Below are 17,946 nucleotides of genomic sequence, written 5' to 3'. Positions count from 1 at the left end.
TTTGGCAGCATTCCCTTCCCAGAATAAGCACATTCTAATATCCTCAAGCAAAACACTGTGCTTTAATGCCTGCAGGACTAACAGAACTTTTTCAGGGAAAAAAAAAAGCTTCCTTTCAGTCACCATCTTTTATTTTTGGTCAAAGGAATGTTCCACCCCTACAAACACTTATTTAAAATATTTCTCAAAATTCCTGTTGAGGAAAATTGAAATAAAAGTGACAGTTCAAAAGTTTGAGCAATAAATAATCTTTTTTCAGAATCCTTTTCAGTTTTATAAGAGTTTAGGGTTTTTTGGTTTTTTAATATTTCTGATTGTAAAGGAGGGGGAATTTTGTCTTGTTCCTTGAAAGCTTCTTTCGTTAGGCAGAACAAGAACAAATTCTGACATGGTAATATTTCTTGCCAAATAAAAAGAATGATACTATCCTGTGTCTCTCTGCTTGCTAATTTCAATTCATCAAATTCACCGAAAGTGCCATTTGCTGAAACATTTCTAATGCTTTCCCTCGGTGCTGGGGTCCTGTCCTGGTCTCTCCAGGGCCATCTCCAGCGCTGCTGCTCACCAAACCTCAGGTGCCCAATGTCTAACTGGCTGTTGTTTTAGCAGTGAACATCCCTCCTTCTTGGCATCTTGCTCCCCACCATGGACTGCACGTTTCCACCTCCTCCTGACCCTCCCCAGGAACTCTTCTGCAGAGTCTACCACATCTCAAATCTGCCACTCCAACCTTTTGCCTCCCTTCATTTTTATTTTTCTTTTATTATTATGAATTTTTTTATGAGCTCAGCTTCTCTTATGTTTCTAATAACTACTATCCACCTAGATAAAAAAAAAAAAAAAAATTACCTTTCTACTCCAGCCAGTTCCCCTGACATTATCCTGGCTCTCAGCTCACCCCTCAGAGAAGTTTACATGACTCATCATCAACTTAAAAATGACAAGGACAAAACAGACCTTCCTCTTCCCTACCAACACTGTGTGATTGGTCACCCTTCACAAGACCAAGATTGACTTTGCCCTTCAGGATCATTGTCTCAGCATCATTAGCACTGTTCTCTCATGCCATGCATCCAGGCTTCATCCAAATACTGAAATGCCTTTCCATATCATCAGTTAAGAAATTAACTTCTCTGTTAGAAGATTTATCCAGAGCCTGCTCAGCTTTACACTGCCCCATCCAAATTACTCTTTCTTATCCATTATACTGATTGCAAACTCAAAACAAATTAAGTGGTGAGGGTAGGTTTTTCTATGTTCCATAATGCTCTACCTTGCTTTGTCCTTTGTCTGACATGCAATAGGGAGGTTCTCTGGCAATATTAATTAGGAGGCCCAAAGGCCATAATGTCCTTCCCTCCCCGGTGTACAAAACCAAGCAGGATCAGCTCTGAAGCCTCTTTTGGGGTTCCTAAGCGGTGCTGGCTTTTCCCAGAGCTCAGTGGTGCTGGAGCGTTAATCTTCCCACTACCATGGGGCGGAACTGGACGTCTAACCCTGTGCTGGTCTGAATACACACCATCTCTGGAAATGAAATCAGACACAGTAAGTGATGCCAGAAAATAGCAAAAAATTGGTCTTCTGAGGTCCGAACAGTCTCTAATCCTGTTTCATCCTGCAGAGTGTGGCCTGGCAGCATGCTAAAAAGAAACACGTTTGCATCCCTTTGCTAGTTCAAGAGCCAGCACCTGCAAACAATACTGCATTTATTGCATGACACTGTTTAATATAGCATTCTGATTTTTATATTTAATTCCCCATTCTAAAAATCTGCCAAGCGACTTGCTTGTTTTCAAAACTAAAACATGCTTTCCAGAAAAATTTCTGAAAACACACCCAGCAGAGTCCCAGAGATCCTGACTTAAATTACAAGGGGTTTCTTTCCCCTTATAAAAAGAGCATCTGCCATATGCAGATTTTACTGTCTTATAAAATGTGAGAGAGCAGGATTGCCAACTGTGGTTTTATATCTCCCAACCCTTCCATTCTCACTCCCGCCCCAAAAATCTTTTTCCCTCTTTCCATAAGGCTTCAACTGTGAATGATTTTTTAAGAATGTGGAAAATAGGTGAGAGGAGAGGAAGATAGATAAACTGGTTTTAATCTTAATTTGTGAAATTCCAGGGGAAGTATTCATTTTAAAAGAAAAATCTAGATAATTTTAAAGGAAAATACCTGCTTCAAAAACTAGATAAAATCCTATTACTAAGCTGTCCTGCAAGTCTGAGGTAAGAAGAGAGCCTCATGTTGGGCTTAGACCTAGGCATTTCTATGTTGAACTCTCCCGCAACATCAGCAAGGTATAACAAACATTTAACTACTGTGATCTTACATAGGAGGACAGTATTTTGCTTAGACTTGAAAGACATTTTCTTATACCTGGGGAAAAATAGCTTAACTCCTGTGATTAATAAGTGTCACAGAATTTCATTTATTTTTGTTTTGCATTTAATTAAAATACTTCTTAGAAAAAGAGACAGAAGTTTTAGAAGAACCAAATAAAAAATGATCCAGTGGGTCTGACAACAGATTATACCACAAGCTGTGAACTCCTCAAGCAGATCTCCCACCATTATTTCTCAGGCTCTGTAAAGGTCACTGTTGAAGTTAGTTACCCATGTATCTCGTAACTCCACTTATTTTTAATGCTTTTGGTTTTTACTAGGCAGTTGTTCAGCTAGCCTTGATTGCTATCTGAAAACAAAGAATGAGCCAGCACATAATTAGTATTCCTAACTGGGAGACTTACATTGTATCACTTGTCAAGGCAGGGAGGAAGAGAATGAGGAAATACCAGCAAAGTGCTGTGTAAACATGATGTGAAGGAGCACGATGGATCAGCAGAGCTTTAGCAAAGCCACTCCTGGGAAGAAAGCAAGGCTGGATCTGACAAACTATGGATATGAAAAATCAACACAAAACACAGAAGACAAAAGTCTTTGTGACGGTGTACAAAAAAGCCTTCCCTGCCAAGAGGCTGCTGCCATGGTCTCCCTGAGCACCCGCTCCATCAGGACCCCTGCTCTGTAGAGAGCAGTGTAGCTTCTTCCATGGCCCTCCATGCTGAACAGCCGGTGAGAATAATGCGTTTCGGACAATCCAGGCACTACCATCTGTGTTGGGATGAAATACATCAACTTCAAAGAGGATGGAAAAAAACATGGCGGATCTACCCTCCCAGGCTCCCAGAGTCCTATGCTCTGGGTAGAAGCCTTGCTGGTACTCAGGGAGGAGACCAAGCTGACCGGGGACTGAATAAATGGCACACATCCAGCATTTGTACTGCGTGGTGCTCCAAAGGTACAGTTCTGCTGGCTATACTGTCTTTCAAACAAATTCCCAAGGATGACAGGACACTGCTGATGAAAGCTGTCAGCTCAGTGGTCCTAGCTGATTTGCAATTCCATCAACTGAATTCTGCCTGTTGGGACTCTACCAAGCTTTTAATTGGATGTGGGAGACATCGTAAGTCTCAATTAAAATTATGAGCTCAGCCTGTATTATTAACGTCTGTCTTCCCTGTCACAGCTGATTTCATCAGGCACTGAACGTACCAATGCTGGCACCCAACACACATGCCCTTTCCATCCATCCCTGGTCCAGGCAAAGATTGCCTGGATGCAAAGGGTACAGAAGAGGTATCAGTGAGAAAGCCAATCGACTCAACTATCAGTTTGGGCAATGCTTCAATTTAATCATTGCATATATTACGATGATTAGATAGTGCCTCTAAAATAAGGGTCTCAAGCACTCCCAATATTCCAGCACACGATATTCCTCCTGTGAGGCAAATATTGCTGCTGCTGAGTAATCTGAGAAGCGAAAAGACTGCCATGACAACCCACACAGCAGAGCCGTATCTGCAAGATAATAGCTTTCATGCAAAGGTGTAACAGAAATGACAGTAACTGAGACCATTGGAACATACCTTCTCCAAAACAAGAGATGATTTGCCTAGACCAGCTGGGGTGTTACCTGCGGGGAGCCAGTCTGGGACCGCCCCAACGACTTTGTCCAGCAGCTCTTGAGAGGAGAGATGCTGGCTGAACACTGCATGGTTCAGAGCATGGAGTATAAATAGCATCATTATTGCCAGTGGGTACACTGACACGAATGTTGAGCAGGCAAACCTTTCTCCAGGTCCTCACCCACATGGAGCCAGAAGCGCTGTCACGTCTTGTTTGCTTTCTGGTTTGCGCTGATCATGTCAGCAGAGATGGGAACAACTGGAAATCGCGGTTAGGTCGTGCTCTACAAGAGCCAAAGCAAAAAAGATGGAGAGTAGCAGGTTGCTGGCTTTTTTTGCTTGCAAATTCAGTGAAAATGGCCACCTTTCTTTCAGGATGGAATAGCAGATTTTCTTTAAATTGCTATCTAGAAACTGGAACATCGTCCATTTTATTTCAGGCCCAAGCTACTTGATACCTGTGTTCATGCAAAAAATTCTGAAACTAGAGGTGAAAATTGAATAAAACCCTTAGAATTAAAATTGTATATATTTATACACATACTATATATGCTATATGTAATGATGTAAATATAATATATGTAATGATGAATATAGACTATAAACCCCTAAGAGATTCCTAAAGAAATGCTTTTGCAATGATGCTAATTTGGAGGTAAAGCTGTTGATGGTGAGAAAGCATGACATGCTCCTTGAGGCAAACTCCCAGTCCTCCCCAGCAGAGCATTTCTAAGCTTCACCACAGACATGAGCTGATCCGTTCTTGGGGCTGTCCACAGGGAAGACTCACAGGATCCACATCTGGGGACTCACAAAACTACTGGTGTGGTAGGAACACATTACAGCTTCAATAAATTAAGGATTTAGAAAAAAGGTTGGTTTGGTTTTTTTTTTTCCCCCAAACAGAGGCAAAGCTTGAATTCAGCGACTAGCACTAAGAAACCAGAAAGGGTTAAATAATATTGTGCTATTTGGAATCTGCTTTGGAAAAGCCCTGGCTTTTCCAAAAAAGTAAAAGTAACATTAAATAAATACCTTAGGAGACTAAAATCCATCCATACCTAAAAGCTTTCCTGGCTTGAACTGTCTTATAATACATTATGAGTTTCTGAAGCAACAACATAGAGCTGATGAGATCTTCTCAGAAGTTTTGTGGAAGTTTTTCTTCAGCTTTGTTCTCCAGATATTTTCCCTCCCTTTGAACACTTTTTTCCCTCAAGTACTAGGAGTCTAAAAGAAACCTCAAATTTCCTGAGGTTTTCTTATCTGTGGGAACAGGCAGAGACTCTCCCTGGGGACTGTGCTAGAGGCACCCAGCTCTCTTTCTGAATATTCATTTGAGTGCAGTGACTTACTTAAAGATGTTTTGAAAATATGTTCAGCGTCAGGTCTGTACCTAATGAAAAAATCAGTATCCTCTTTTCAGTGGAGCTAGACCAATTTACCCCAAATCGGCATCTGCCCCAGTTTTCCGAAGATCAGAAATAGAAACAAGTTCATGTTGGAAGTCACAGAAAAAGGGCTTTGCTTAATATAGTAAGAGTTTGTTATAGTTTCTGGTCTTTATGCAGCATTTCTTCTGCACTTTCCATCTCCCCGTTTCCCAGTGTTTAAGCACAGCTTTGCTGAGCAGCTCTTGTTAGAATAATAAGGTTTGGCATGGAAACTATTTGCTATGACTTTTTACACTAGCAAAGTACCTAGCACAGATGCAATTACACTGGTAAAATCTGGGCCAGGGCCAGGTTACCTTATTTGTTTCAAAGAAGGCAGTACAAATTTCACTGGCAGAGTAACTCTTGTTAAAATCAGCAGTCTCTCCATTAAAGTGATGCTTGAGCCTGTCTATACTGGGAAAGCCTTTCCAGTAAAGGCTGGTCCTCACCTGAGTCGTCACTTTTTGTGCACATTTAAGGCTATATTCTTCCCCCAGTTACTTGTGGGAAAGCACGTTGTCTCTGCTCTGGAGCTCCCCATTCGGCCTTTCAAACGGGTCATCCTCAAAGAGAAAGCCAGGATGTTGCTTCGGTCGAGGAGGGAGATGAGGAATCTCAACAAACAAGACTCATCAACATCTCTGCTGACTTGGCTTAAGCAACCGTGGAAAAACATCTCTCCTCCCTGGAAGAAGCGTTGGCTTGAAAGGGAATTATGTTCTGAATGTTCACAGATTCACCAAACAGCCTTGCAACTGTTATTTATTACAATTAATTGACTGTGCCGTCTCAGGCATTAGTAAGATAGTGACTAAGAAACAGCATGACAGTACCAAATGCTGCACAGAAAGATAGCAAAAAATAGTCTTCTGGAGACATATCTATTTCATGAAGAGCAAGAGAGAAATGAGACAATATCCTAGGGCAAATGATGCATGGAAACACAGATTTCAGTCCAGCTCTGACAGGCATGGACACCTTCTTGCTTCAGTGAAGCACCACAGTACTAATCTAGGCAGAAGAGTGGTTTTATGCCTTGGACTATCGGCAGTTACGAAACACCTGCAGAGCGCTCCGCCAGCTCAAGTCATCAGCAACAAGAGGTGTCTGAAGGAATACCTATAAGCAGCCAAGGGAGCTAAAAATTCCCCAGGGCCCGTGAGTCACAAAAGCTGGAGGGGAATGAAGACCTTTAAGGTGTTTTGTCCAGGCTTATTTTAAATTTGCCAAGTGATGGGGAGGTTATTGCACTGACTAACAAGTTTCACTACCCAGGAGATTTCTTGGTGTTAATCTCAAATCTTCCCTTTCCTCTTAAGCTATCATCCCATAACTCCAAGCTAATGCTCCTCTTCCATGACTGCCCTCCTTGCCATTAACATTTTTCAAGCACAGTTTTACTGTTTTCTCCAACCCCACACAAACAGCCCGCAAAGGAGCAACGTCAGTGCCCAAGTCCAAAGCATGGCACCAGGTGGGGAGGAGGTGCAGAAGATGCCCCATGTCAGGTAAGGATGGACTCAGTGCAGAAGGCACCTCATTAGGCCTATCTTTTTTTTTTTTTTTTTTTTTTCTTAACATCAAGAAACTATGGGATGTAGAGGGGAGATAAAGAGACAAGAAGATGCAAAGAGGGAAAGTCCGGAGGACTGAGCAAGGGGCATCCTGTGTGTTTAGTACCCTAACAAAAACTGCCTCACCAGAGAGAGGAGAGATGGGGTACCCTTAAACCCAACTCAGATTCCCCTGCTGTGTAAGTCCTTTGGCTTAAAGCCCACCCCACACATCCCAACCCAGAGCTCCCCCGGTCCTCCTCTCGAAAACCAACCCGGAATGTTTCAATCCACATGGCACCTTGCCACAGGCCCCTTTTCCCCTCAAATTTGAGGTTCCTGCTGTTGCCTGAAGCTCCTGCTTCACCTGCCTGCCCAGGAGGTGCCCAGTTGCTTCCTCCCCTTACAATAATTGAATGGATCAGATATCAGCTAGGTAAGAAATTGTATTTTAATTTACAAGTTGTCACAGTTGTTGCATTCTGGGGACAAGATAAGCAAATACGAGATTTATAAGTGACAGAAAAAAGCATTCTTATTGGTAGAGTCCAGCTGTAGAATAAATTTATGGGAATAATTAGGCATAAATCTACCCTGTCCTCTTCTGTGAAATGTTACAGAACTTTCCCCTATAATAAAGCTTCTTTTTGTAAGAAAGTAACACCACTGGCTTCAGCTATGCTCCTTGTCAGCACTTGAAAGAGCACGCCACAGATCCCTCAGAGCTTCCAAATAGAAGATGCTATTATTCATCTACACTGGGTGGAAGAACAAACTTGATATCCATTCCCCCCCCCCCCCCCCCCCATACAGATACGTGCGTACCGGAGAGTGTGGGGAAACTTCTTCCCTGTAACAGGTAAGAAACTGAAAGAGAGGAAAAGCCTTTCTGTGAAAGAAGGTGGCACTGAAATTTTGAGGATGGTGAAGTGACTGTCCTGATTTGGTCTGATGATTCATTTTACAAGAGATCTCATTCAGCGTGCTTGATTTTAGAAAAGCAGAGTATATGGAGGGAAAGCAAAAGAAATCAAATATGCAAATAGATAGACCCAATCAAGTCACACTCACAGTCCCAGCTCACCTTCAAATCCCATTATTCAATTAGAGCTAAATAAAATCCTGTGTCGAACAACATCAATCTCTTTTAGCTGATATATTTGAATTAACAGAAAATTAAGCTTTTATATTAGATTTATAGAGGATTACACAGAAATATTAATTGAAAACTTTTTATAAATTAGAAAAAGCCCAAATAAGCTTAAAAAAAATATTTTTTTTAATACCTAGCTCTCATCCTGAGGAATAGGTATTAAAAACTCAATCAGATCTGACATTTATAAATCATCATCCCTTTCTTTACTTATGGAGATTAATTTAAGACAATTCAGCCACTCTGTATTTGCATTTGAGATGTGCTCATGAGAGACGAGACCTCCCCAGTCAGGAGAATATTACAGAGCTGGAGATCATTACCGGTCAGCTCTGCCCACCGAGCTCCCTGTCATGCCAGCTAGCCAGCCTGCTCACTTCAGGCAGGAGACAACTCACATTCCAGCAGATTTAAATAAGATTAAGGCCTTTCAAAAACTCAGCTGTGTTATCACTCCTAGCAGAACCATCTTTACACTCTTCTTTCAACAACCCTCGGAGCAAAACACAGATTAATGGATTTATTCAGGGGACCTCTTGACGATTTAAGAGTTAAAAGCTGCTTTTGGGTTCACCCCCTACCTAGGCATCTGCAGCCCTGTGAGGACCATCACCACACCGCTCCTCTGCCACCATGTTCCTCTACCTGAGCTTTGCTGGTGGCAACAGAGTCTGAGGGTCCGAACTCCACCTGCGTCCCTACCCATCCCACAGGGACAGGAGGTGTAGGGGCAGAGGGAGAATTAAGGTCTCCTAACCTGTGGCCAAGGCTTTTGGGCATTTGCTGACCCCAGCCCGCCTCCAGAGCAGCTACTGCTGTCTTCTTCCCTTCTCCAAGACAACAGCGCTAGTTGTCCTGCATTAATGATTCTCCACTTCTCCTCCCTCTGCTGGGATGTTACAGCATTTGCAGTATAAAAGGATTTCTGAGACCCCTTCATGTCTGTGACTAGCGATGTGACTGATCAAAGAAGCAGCTGGGAAAAGGGTTAGGCATCCCTATCTGTTGCCTCATGCCTGTATAACGAAGAGAGGATTAACCGCAGAAGTACAAAAGCGGCGTGCGTCCTCCTTTTTGCTGGTGGAGCCTCTAGGGACAGCAGTCATTGTTGGTTAGCTGAACTACATAAATTTATTTCATTTCTGGGTTGTTTTTTCTTGTTTTGTTTCAAAAGTCTAGGTTCAAGACTCTGGGCCTGACATTTCCTTCCTTCCCACACAGGTGGCACATCTGCTGCCTGGTAGGCAACCTGGGAGACTTCTGCAGACATTTTAAATGGTGACGTCTATACGTGCGAGAAGAAAAATTTGATACATGCAAGGAATGATAAAGGAGAGAAGCGCATGAGCTAATGATGGCCATTCATTTCGGATCCATAACGCAGTAATTATGAAGGGCTTATGGTTATTTTCTTTAAAAATGGGACAGTGGCCACATTTAGAGCTTGTGAATGCCAGCAGCATTCCTTCAGTGGGTAGGTTGGTTGCTGCACACCCTTTAAGGGGCAAGGGGCTTGTTACCTTCTATTTTTTTATAGCAAAAATTATCCGTGTAAGGTGACTCCATTTTGCTGACTTGAGAAAAGAGTTACTTCTCAAGGCATATTTTTCTGGCAACTGCATGTATAAAGGAACTACAGCACAACTATTATAAAGAAAACAATCTGTGTGGAAAGTTTGTGCTGTAGCTATGACCTTGGATCAGACACACAGTTTGTTTTTGAAAAAAGACTGGAAAACTCACAGCTTCCAAACTTTCCAGAAACAGTTTCTGGAAGTAAAACAAATAAAGAAACCCAAACGAATGAAAATCAGGTTATCGGATTATTTTCAAAACAGACATGTTTCAGGCTGTTACAGGAAAGCAACTAAGGAATACATATGTGCACAAAATTAAATACGTATTATCCTACATACACTGTAATACATGGAAAATTGCTATCTGCTGGCATCTGCAAGAATTATCTCCAAACTCTAAGAAACAAATGGAAGTTGCAAGACATTTCAGATCTCTAGGACACCTCAGGAGCCTGTGAAAAAATGCTCTGCATTTAACTGACAGCCAGCAGGATTATTTTGTGCCAAGTGTTCATATAAAACACTTTTTTATGTAACATTTTGTACATGGTTTTCAAATTCATGCTTTACTGAAGAACCCAAGTCAAACAAAACATCCTGATCATACAGAGTTTCCAATTTTAGTGGTTATCTGAACTCAAAAGCCAGAAGGTGGTTTAAATAAAATCAGATGGACGATAGGTAAATATACATATGTGCACGCATGTGTACATTCACACATGCACATGCATGTGATGGAAATCAAAACTGAAAATAAGAGACAATTAACAGATGCTTATATCATCAGATACCTGTATGACATTAATGATTTCCCCTTCTCCTAAAAATAAATAAAAGCCAAAGCTACACGGGGGAAAAAACCCCACATGTTAAAGATAAAATCTGGGCTTCAGGTGCTATATATGAAGTTTGTACTGTCGTCTACAGGAATTCAGTATAACACCAATTCACTTAGTCTTACAAATAAAGACTGCCTATTATGCAATGCATTTGAGTGCCAAAAGGTTAAATTACTAAATCCTTACTGGACACTTATTACAGATACAGACACAAAACATGCATATGTTGTATTGACATATGTCTCTTACCAAAGAGCATCGTTTATTCAAAATAATTAAAACAATAATTAGAAGCTACATAGAAGACTAAGTAAATTTTATTAAAACTCAAGATAGTTGCTAATGCCAGCAGCTCCAATAGCCCCATGGTATAAGCCATGCTGCTTTCAACGCACTCAATTCAGTAACACAGGAGAAAAGCCAGGAACTAAGGGAAATGCAGACCATCTGCTCAATCCAGATGCAGTAAAACATGCTTCTTGCCTCCAAAGCTATTTACCAGCAACAAACTGAGATAAAATCAGTTTAATCCTCTAATCACAGATCTAAAAGATTTTTTTGCATCATATCAATATAAGTAAAACTGAACTACATTCATTTGAATTGAAAGAAAACTTTGCCAGTTTTTCTCACCTTTAGCATCTCTCTCAGTATAAAACAATTCTAAATAAAAAGAGATAACCTAGATACAGAAAATCTTAGTGAAACAAAAACATGCACACAAGCAGTCAACAAGAAAATCCTCATTCTTCTGCTGATACGTTCTAAAGATGTCTAATTGATTTAACCAGCAATGAGATTCAATTGAAGCATTTGAGTTCCCAGAAAGTGATAGCCTGCATATCTATCTACTTGCAACACCGGACCCCACGTTAAAGTAAAAACTATAGCCCCCGTGCCTTAAAAAGAAAGAAGCAGCGTAATTTCTTACCTTGAAGTTATGAATCTTCTCGTATTTTGGAATATGTTCATTTTCTTTCAGAGTCGCTCTTCTGACAAGCGATGTCAACTGTGAATAAGCAAAGAGTTTAAGAGGTTGCCAGATTGTCACTGACGACTTCTGAGTACCCAGTTTCATCCCCAAGGCCGCTATCAATAAATCTTGTTGACGGCTCTCCTGCTTCGAGTTGTGCACCGCAGACCTGTTCGCTTTCTGCCCTGACCAGGACTCTTTGGATGGCATGTTGGAGCTGACGGGAAGGAGGAACGGCCCCCCGGACCGATCTGCGCCCTCTCTGTATCAGGCTCGATTTGAGGAACCCAGAAGGACCATTTCGGGAACCTAAACGGCTCGGAGGGGCGGCGTGGCCATGGCAGGGCACTTGTTCACCGCGCGGCTAACTCAGCGAGGCGGGTTCCCCTTCGATCTGGGCTCGGGGGCTCAGGCCTGCCGGTGGGCGGCCGGCGGGCCGGGCATGTGCGGCGGCCAGCGGCGGGGGGGCGCAGCCCGCAGCCTCTCCCTCCATCAGCGGCCGGCGGCGGGGCCGCGGGGGGGACTCACGCCTCCCTCGGCGCCCTCCTCCCTCCCCGCTGCCCGTTTCGGGGGGCGACGCGGCAGCGCGCGGAGGGACGCGGCGCGGAGCGGCACCGCCCCCGGGGCGGGGGCCGGGCGGGGGCGGCCCCGCGGCCCCCCGGCGGCCGCAGCCAATGGAGCCCCGGCGAGGCGGGCAGCGCCGCTCCCCCTCCCCGGCGGGCTCCGGAGAGGTACCAGCGGGAAGGCTGTCAGCGAGGGATGAGTCACGCACCGCTACAAAATGGCATCTCTTCGCCCCTGGGGGCGGCGGGTCAGGGCATCCTCAGATGCGGCAACCCCAGGGGACACGACAGAAAGCGGCTCTCCCCGCCCCCCGCATCGGTTGGGCACCAGGAGGTAAGGCTGGGAGCAGTTAATGCAACCGTCGATGCTCATCACTCTTCCTTTAAAACTCCATTTTTCAATGCCTTTCATAGAAAAAGAGGCTCATCAAACTCACGTCATCTAACAGCCTCTTCTAGTAGGGATGTGAACACAAATGCCACCAAAGGTCATCACACTGCCCTTCCCACCAAAGACCTAAACCCCAAATGGCTGTGCTGCCTCTCCTTAGGGATTCCTGAAGGTTAACAGAAGGTGAATGACACATAGTCTCAAATCGGACCGAAACCTGCCATTGGACTGACGATGAAATGGGCACGGGACAATCTGGTCCTCACTACCCCTCACACAAGCCAAAGGAAACAGCATTTCACACCAGCATCGTTAAAGCGTTGCCACAGGATGCACCAGAGTCGAAGTGTAACGGGCTCATGCAGGACCAGGGCAAACCATGCCATATCCACCTGGAGCGGCTCACCAGGGCAGCCCGGCTCAGGGAGGCTCTCTTCAGCTGCATGCCGACAGCTGGCAGGGGACACCACGATGGCCACTCGACTCCTGCCCTTTTTCTTCTAGTGCTCTCCAAGCATTTGTGAACAGTCTTTGTCAAGAGACTGCAGAAATGGACCGGTCTGACTGACTTACTACAGCAGCGATTTATGCTGTGGGGCTGACCACCACCCCGACATCTAGGGCACAAGAGGACTTTTCCAAGCGCACAGCCTGCCTGTGCAGCTAGCCAAGAGTGCAGCCCTCCCTTCCCTTGCCACAGGCTGCAGCACCACAACCACTCACCCTTCTGCTGCAAAGGTGTTTTTATCTCTCATGACTCAGTAACAACCAAAGACAAGCACAGTTTGTCACAGGCTTCTGGGTGGAATTGGTGTGTGTTTTGCAGCTGGATCACAGCATTACCATTTAGCTCCATCCTGCTAATACAGCTGAGAGCAATGCTCACCGTGAGCCCCTCCTCTGTTCCCTTGCATGGCCACCAGTACCTTCCCAGTACTTCTTACAGGTTTTAAAAATCTGCTGGGTTTCAGCACAGGGCCAGGTTGCAGAGATTAAGGATCAACATATGTGCTTCGCCAACCACTAATCTGCAATGCAAGTTAATAGCTAATAATCGAAACACTGGCTGTAGATTATACAGGATGAAGCTGTCGGGCATTAGTGGCTCATACAGGGGCCTTCGGAGTATCTGGCTCAGTTCCCAGTTTCAATACAAACAGGAGGCTGGTAGATCCATCCTATTGAGGAATGCTTTTCCAACAGCTGCCTCAATCTGCCTGTCTTGCTTTTAACCGCTCATTTCCGCTGCGGGTGAATAAATGCCCCTCTCGCATTTTTCTGCGCATCCTAAGTGTAATGCTCCATGGCAATAGGAGATCAAGAAAAATGAGGTGAGGAGCAAGAGATGGCAAAAACTGACCACCTCATCTATGTGAAGTTTGAGAATAGTAGGGACTCAGGGGAGGAGGAAGCAGACAGGCTTTCGAGCTCGTTCTCTCCTTTCATTCTAGCTAAAGCCACTTCATGGTTTCATTCCCAAGAACTACATCAGGTAAAAGTCCTCATGGAACAAGGTGGACCTAAACCTGCCCCAGAGGATTCATCCTCTCCAAACAGCTTTGAGTGACAACAGGCTCAGGAAGCAAATTGTGAAAACTGAAAACTGAATTTGTTGGAAATAAATAACCCAGCGATTTTCAAGAGTACATTTACTATCAGAATCAACCCTTACTATTTTGCATAATTTCATTTAAGAAGCAAGATAAAGCATTCTGAATTTTCCTTTCAATTGTTGGTAGAGCGCATATTTGTTTTTTGACATACTTATTCCTTAATTGTCTGCTTCCTTTTTCCTAATTCTGAAGAACTGATTTATTTTCAATGGCACTTTAGAGTCACGTTAGTAGAAACTGATCTCTAGATCCTGGAAAATTAAATCTTAAGAATGCCAATAAAAAGGTAAGCAAAACTACCCAACAGGGAAAGGTCCTATCTCAGGGCTGTAATTATGAAAATGTGTTATAATTGGGAAAGTAGTTACAAGATTATGAATTTTAATTCTAACATTACTTTGTGTTACAGTAATCTAACTCAGACCATTTATTGGTTTTACATAAATCAGCTTCCCATTGTTCAGTGCAAAGCATCTTCTGCTGTTTACAAATATAGGAATACTGGGGTCACTACACTTACAGCCCTTCACATGTGCTATATGCACTATAGTTGTGCACACCAAAAACCTAGACTGAAAGAAAGTTAAAGCCATAAAGCTAGCAACTGAAAAATTATGAAAAATATATTTGTTCTATTTCTTACATATATTTCCCCAACACAGTGTTGTAATTAAAATTCATACAACTGCTTTCAGATGACATAATTCTATAACACATATGCTCATTTTTCTGCCATCGCCTAACTTAGGGAGTTTGGCATTGCAAGCTAGTGCATTTCTTAACACAGCCCGCTTCCTTTCTTTTGAAAACCAAAACGAAGAATGAAATTTCTGTTGTACACACCTTCCTGACCACAGTTTGGGTCATCAGGCAGGTCCACATCTTTAGCTTACTAGTACATGAGATAATAAAGTAAGAAAGATCCAGCCACTGTCCTCAGGTAGCCCTAGTCATTGCAGAGATGAGTCACCATCCCTGAGAGCAAACAAATGAAGTCACGGACCTGGGGTTTCAACTCAAATCATGCAGGAAGCTGTTCTCTCCCAATGCGCTCTCCTGCTCCAGGTGCTCTATGCTGTCTCTATTCTCAGCCTGCAAGCCTGCAGGTCCTGCTCTTCTTACACCCTTGGCTGGCTCTTGATTCAATGCCTGCTCTCCACCAGTAGCTCCTGCTCTCCCACCCGCCAGCAAAATCTCCTCTCCATAGCCCTTTCATTTTCCAACAGTTATCTTTGTAACTTGCTCTGTCTAAAGTCTACCTTAATGGGGATAATTATTAGTTACTGTCTGCTACATACCGGATGAAGAGGAGGTAAAATCTGGGGAGGAAAATCTTCTCCCTTCCCCTTTTCTAAGTAAAGTCTTGATTTTATTTTTTTATTAATTGTTTGTGACAGACATTTGCAATCATTGCATGTGTAGGGAGCAATATGCTGTGCAGACTCCAAGAGGGAGGAAACTGCAGGGCTGTCTTTTTTAAATTTAATTTAAGGACGTGATTTCACAGGATTGAGGTGAACTGAAAATGGAATGACTGGAAGTAATAGCTGAGCAACCTCTCAGCAGAGCACGCAACCAGAGCAGCCTCTCAGTCCTTTACATTTTAGTGACCTAAGCACTAAAAAACCAAACCCAGCAATACAACAACCTTTAAACAAAGACATCTGTTTAGAGGTTCTACAGTGTACATATGGGCTAAAGGGAAAAAAAAAAAAAAGATGACTGTAACCTGCTATTTCAAATGTTCTCATTTGTTCTAAAACCTCAACTGTAAGAGTGGTTCAGTCTAGGTCCTACTGGGACTCCGCTTTCCGTACTTCCCCCCTGGAGTAATCCTTCAGGGTGCGGGAGAAACAGCTGTTTTCTTGAGCACTATTTGCTCTCAGTGTTAGCTGGATAATGTATGCGTATTTTCTGGTACTAATCTCACAATCAGTAAGTCTTATTATGAAGACTCCACAGAATTGATTTTAAAGTCATCCACAGCTTGCAGTAAATTCCAATTAGTCACTCTCTGAAAGTCACATTACATAAGTTTAATCCAGTCACACAATTCAGTCAACATCGGACAAATTATCTTTCTAAAAAGGCAAATCAATGCACTCCCATTTGTTGAGTAATAAACTAAAATTACTCCAGAAAAAAAAACCAGAAAAATTCAAGTCAGGTTAAGCTCACAAGTCCTAAAATGGCCAGATTAGACTTGATCAGACCTCCTGAAGCCCACGTGCATTCCCACTACAATGGAGTGTTTAGTTCCATGACCACCTGGCTCCTCTCTCAAACACAGTATCGTGTTTTCTTCAGTCTCGGGAATGCATCTGCAGTACGCTGCAGGCTTTTCATGCTCATATGGTATTTTCATGTTGTTATGACTAAATATGCCTTTATTGTTTCAGACTTTATATATAATATGATCCCTTCCCTCTAAGGAATGTATTTTAATAATAATATTAACCAGCAGTTATATTGCATGCATTTTTAAAAAAAATCAGAGATGATTGTACATATCTCAAGAAACAAGATATTTGGTTTGCTATGCAGTTAGCCACCATATATTCTGTCATGTTCTGTTTCACTGTATGGCTAACGTAGCCAAATGTATATGCTCAGAAAATCCTTCCTTGCCTGAACACTTAATGAACATATTTTATGGGCTCAGTACATGATTTTCAAAAGCTAATCAATCCGATTGTGAAACTGAGCCCAATTTCCTCAATGCTGTTCTTGGTGGAGGCTTGTTCCATGCTAAATATAATTTTCCCCGTCATATCTTTCACAGACTTGTTCCAAGGGGGGAAGGGGAGCCCAAAATTCTACTTTTTATTTAAAAGTGGTGACAAGCTGTTTTCATTTAATTTTCTTCACCTGTAGACATGCTAGTGCCAGGCATAGCCTCTGCCCACAGATAAATGGTGTGAGTGGAGGGTTGGAATGCTATTAAAAGAAAAGTTCAACCTGAAAGGTGACATCTCAGAAGCTGGATAGGAAGGACCATCATGCAGTCTCAGCCACCAGGGCAAGACTTCTCTTGCTGCCATTCCAACACAACCACATTCACCTGGCACATGGACAGCATCAGGCTCCCACAATGCTCAAAGTATACTGGGATCCTCAGGCAACACACAACACACACTTTGAGTCCACAGTTACCCACAGGGGAGTTGGGATTTAAGACATGGTTGAATGATGAAAACTTACTGCTGAGAAAAGTTCTATTTTTTATAATAAAATTTTCCACATGGACTGACTTCTAATTAAATCAGACCTTCCCCCCCACCCCCCATGAAATACTTATTGCAAAAGCTAAAGAAATGGATATTTATATTTTTGAAATTTTTTTTCTGATAAAAGTGCATGTGATTTCCACAGCAGGTAATAAACATTTTTATATCTAGAATTTTAAAAAAGTTTAAAAAAAAATGTTTTAATTAAAACCTTAATTAAACAAATTCAGCAAAAGTGTTGGCTTGGTTTAAAGTATGACTGTTGAATTACAAAAATTAAATAATCTAAACCAAAGTTTAAATTATGGAAAAAATGTTGCCCAATATTGCTGCTAGAAACTACTGCATAAAAAGTGAGTTCATTTAGTACTGTATTGTGCAATAAAGTTAGAACATATTAGCATTATTTGGGAAGATTTTATGTTCGTGCTGATGTGCTTACCAGAAATACCCTGAAGTACCCTTGTTTTCATAACAAGGCAGCATACTCATAGAAAAGCAGAGAGATCTTAGGGGAAGCCAACAGAAAAGTTGTTTTTCCGTAGCTTTAGTCCTATAACCTACCGGTCACTGCAGCTGATCCGGATCTAGGTCAGCCGGCTTATTTTGTTCCTAGTGGCACGATGGGTTGTAGATTTGCTCCCGGCAGTTACC

At 42.7% G+C, this 17,946-nt stretch overlaps 1 protein-coding gene across 1 annotated transcript in view; it reads right to left on the bottom strand.

Moving 5' to 3' along the window:
* Positions 1–17,946, bottom strand: part of CHN1 (chimerin 1) — a 105,547-nt gene that overhangs the window by 20,700 nt on the left and 66,901 nt on the right. Inside the window, exon 8 of the mRNA XM_052792133.1 lies at positions 11,457–11,534. Within this exon, the coding sequence (XP_052648093.1) occupies positions 11,457–11,534 (78 nt within the window). The remainder of the gene's footprint in view (positions 1–11,456; positions 11,535–17,946) is intronic.

Source organism: Harpia harpyja, chromosome 7, assembly GCF_026419915.1.
Source record: "Harpia harpyja isolate bHarHar1 chromosome 7, bHarHar1 primary haplotype, whole genome shotgun sequence".
NCBI lineage: Eukaryota > Metazoa > Chordata > Aves > Accipitriformes > Accipitridae > Harpia > Harpia harpyja.
This window is presented reverse-complemented; position numbering and strand designations above follow the sequence as displayed.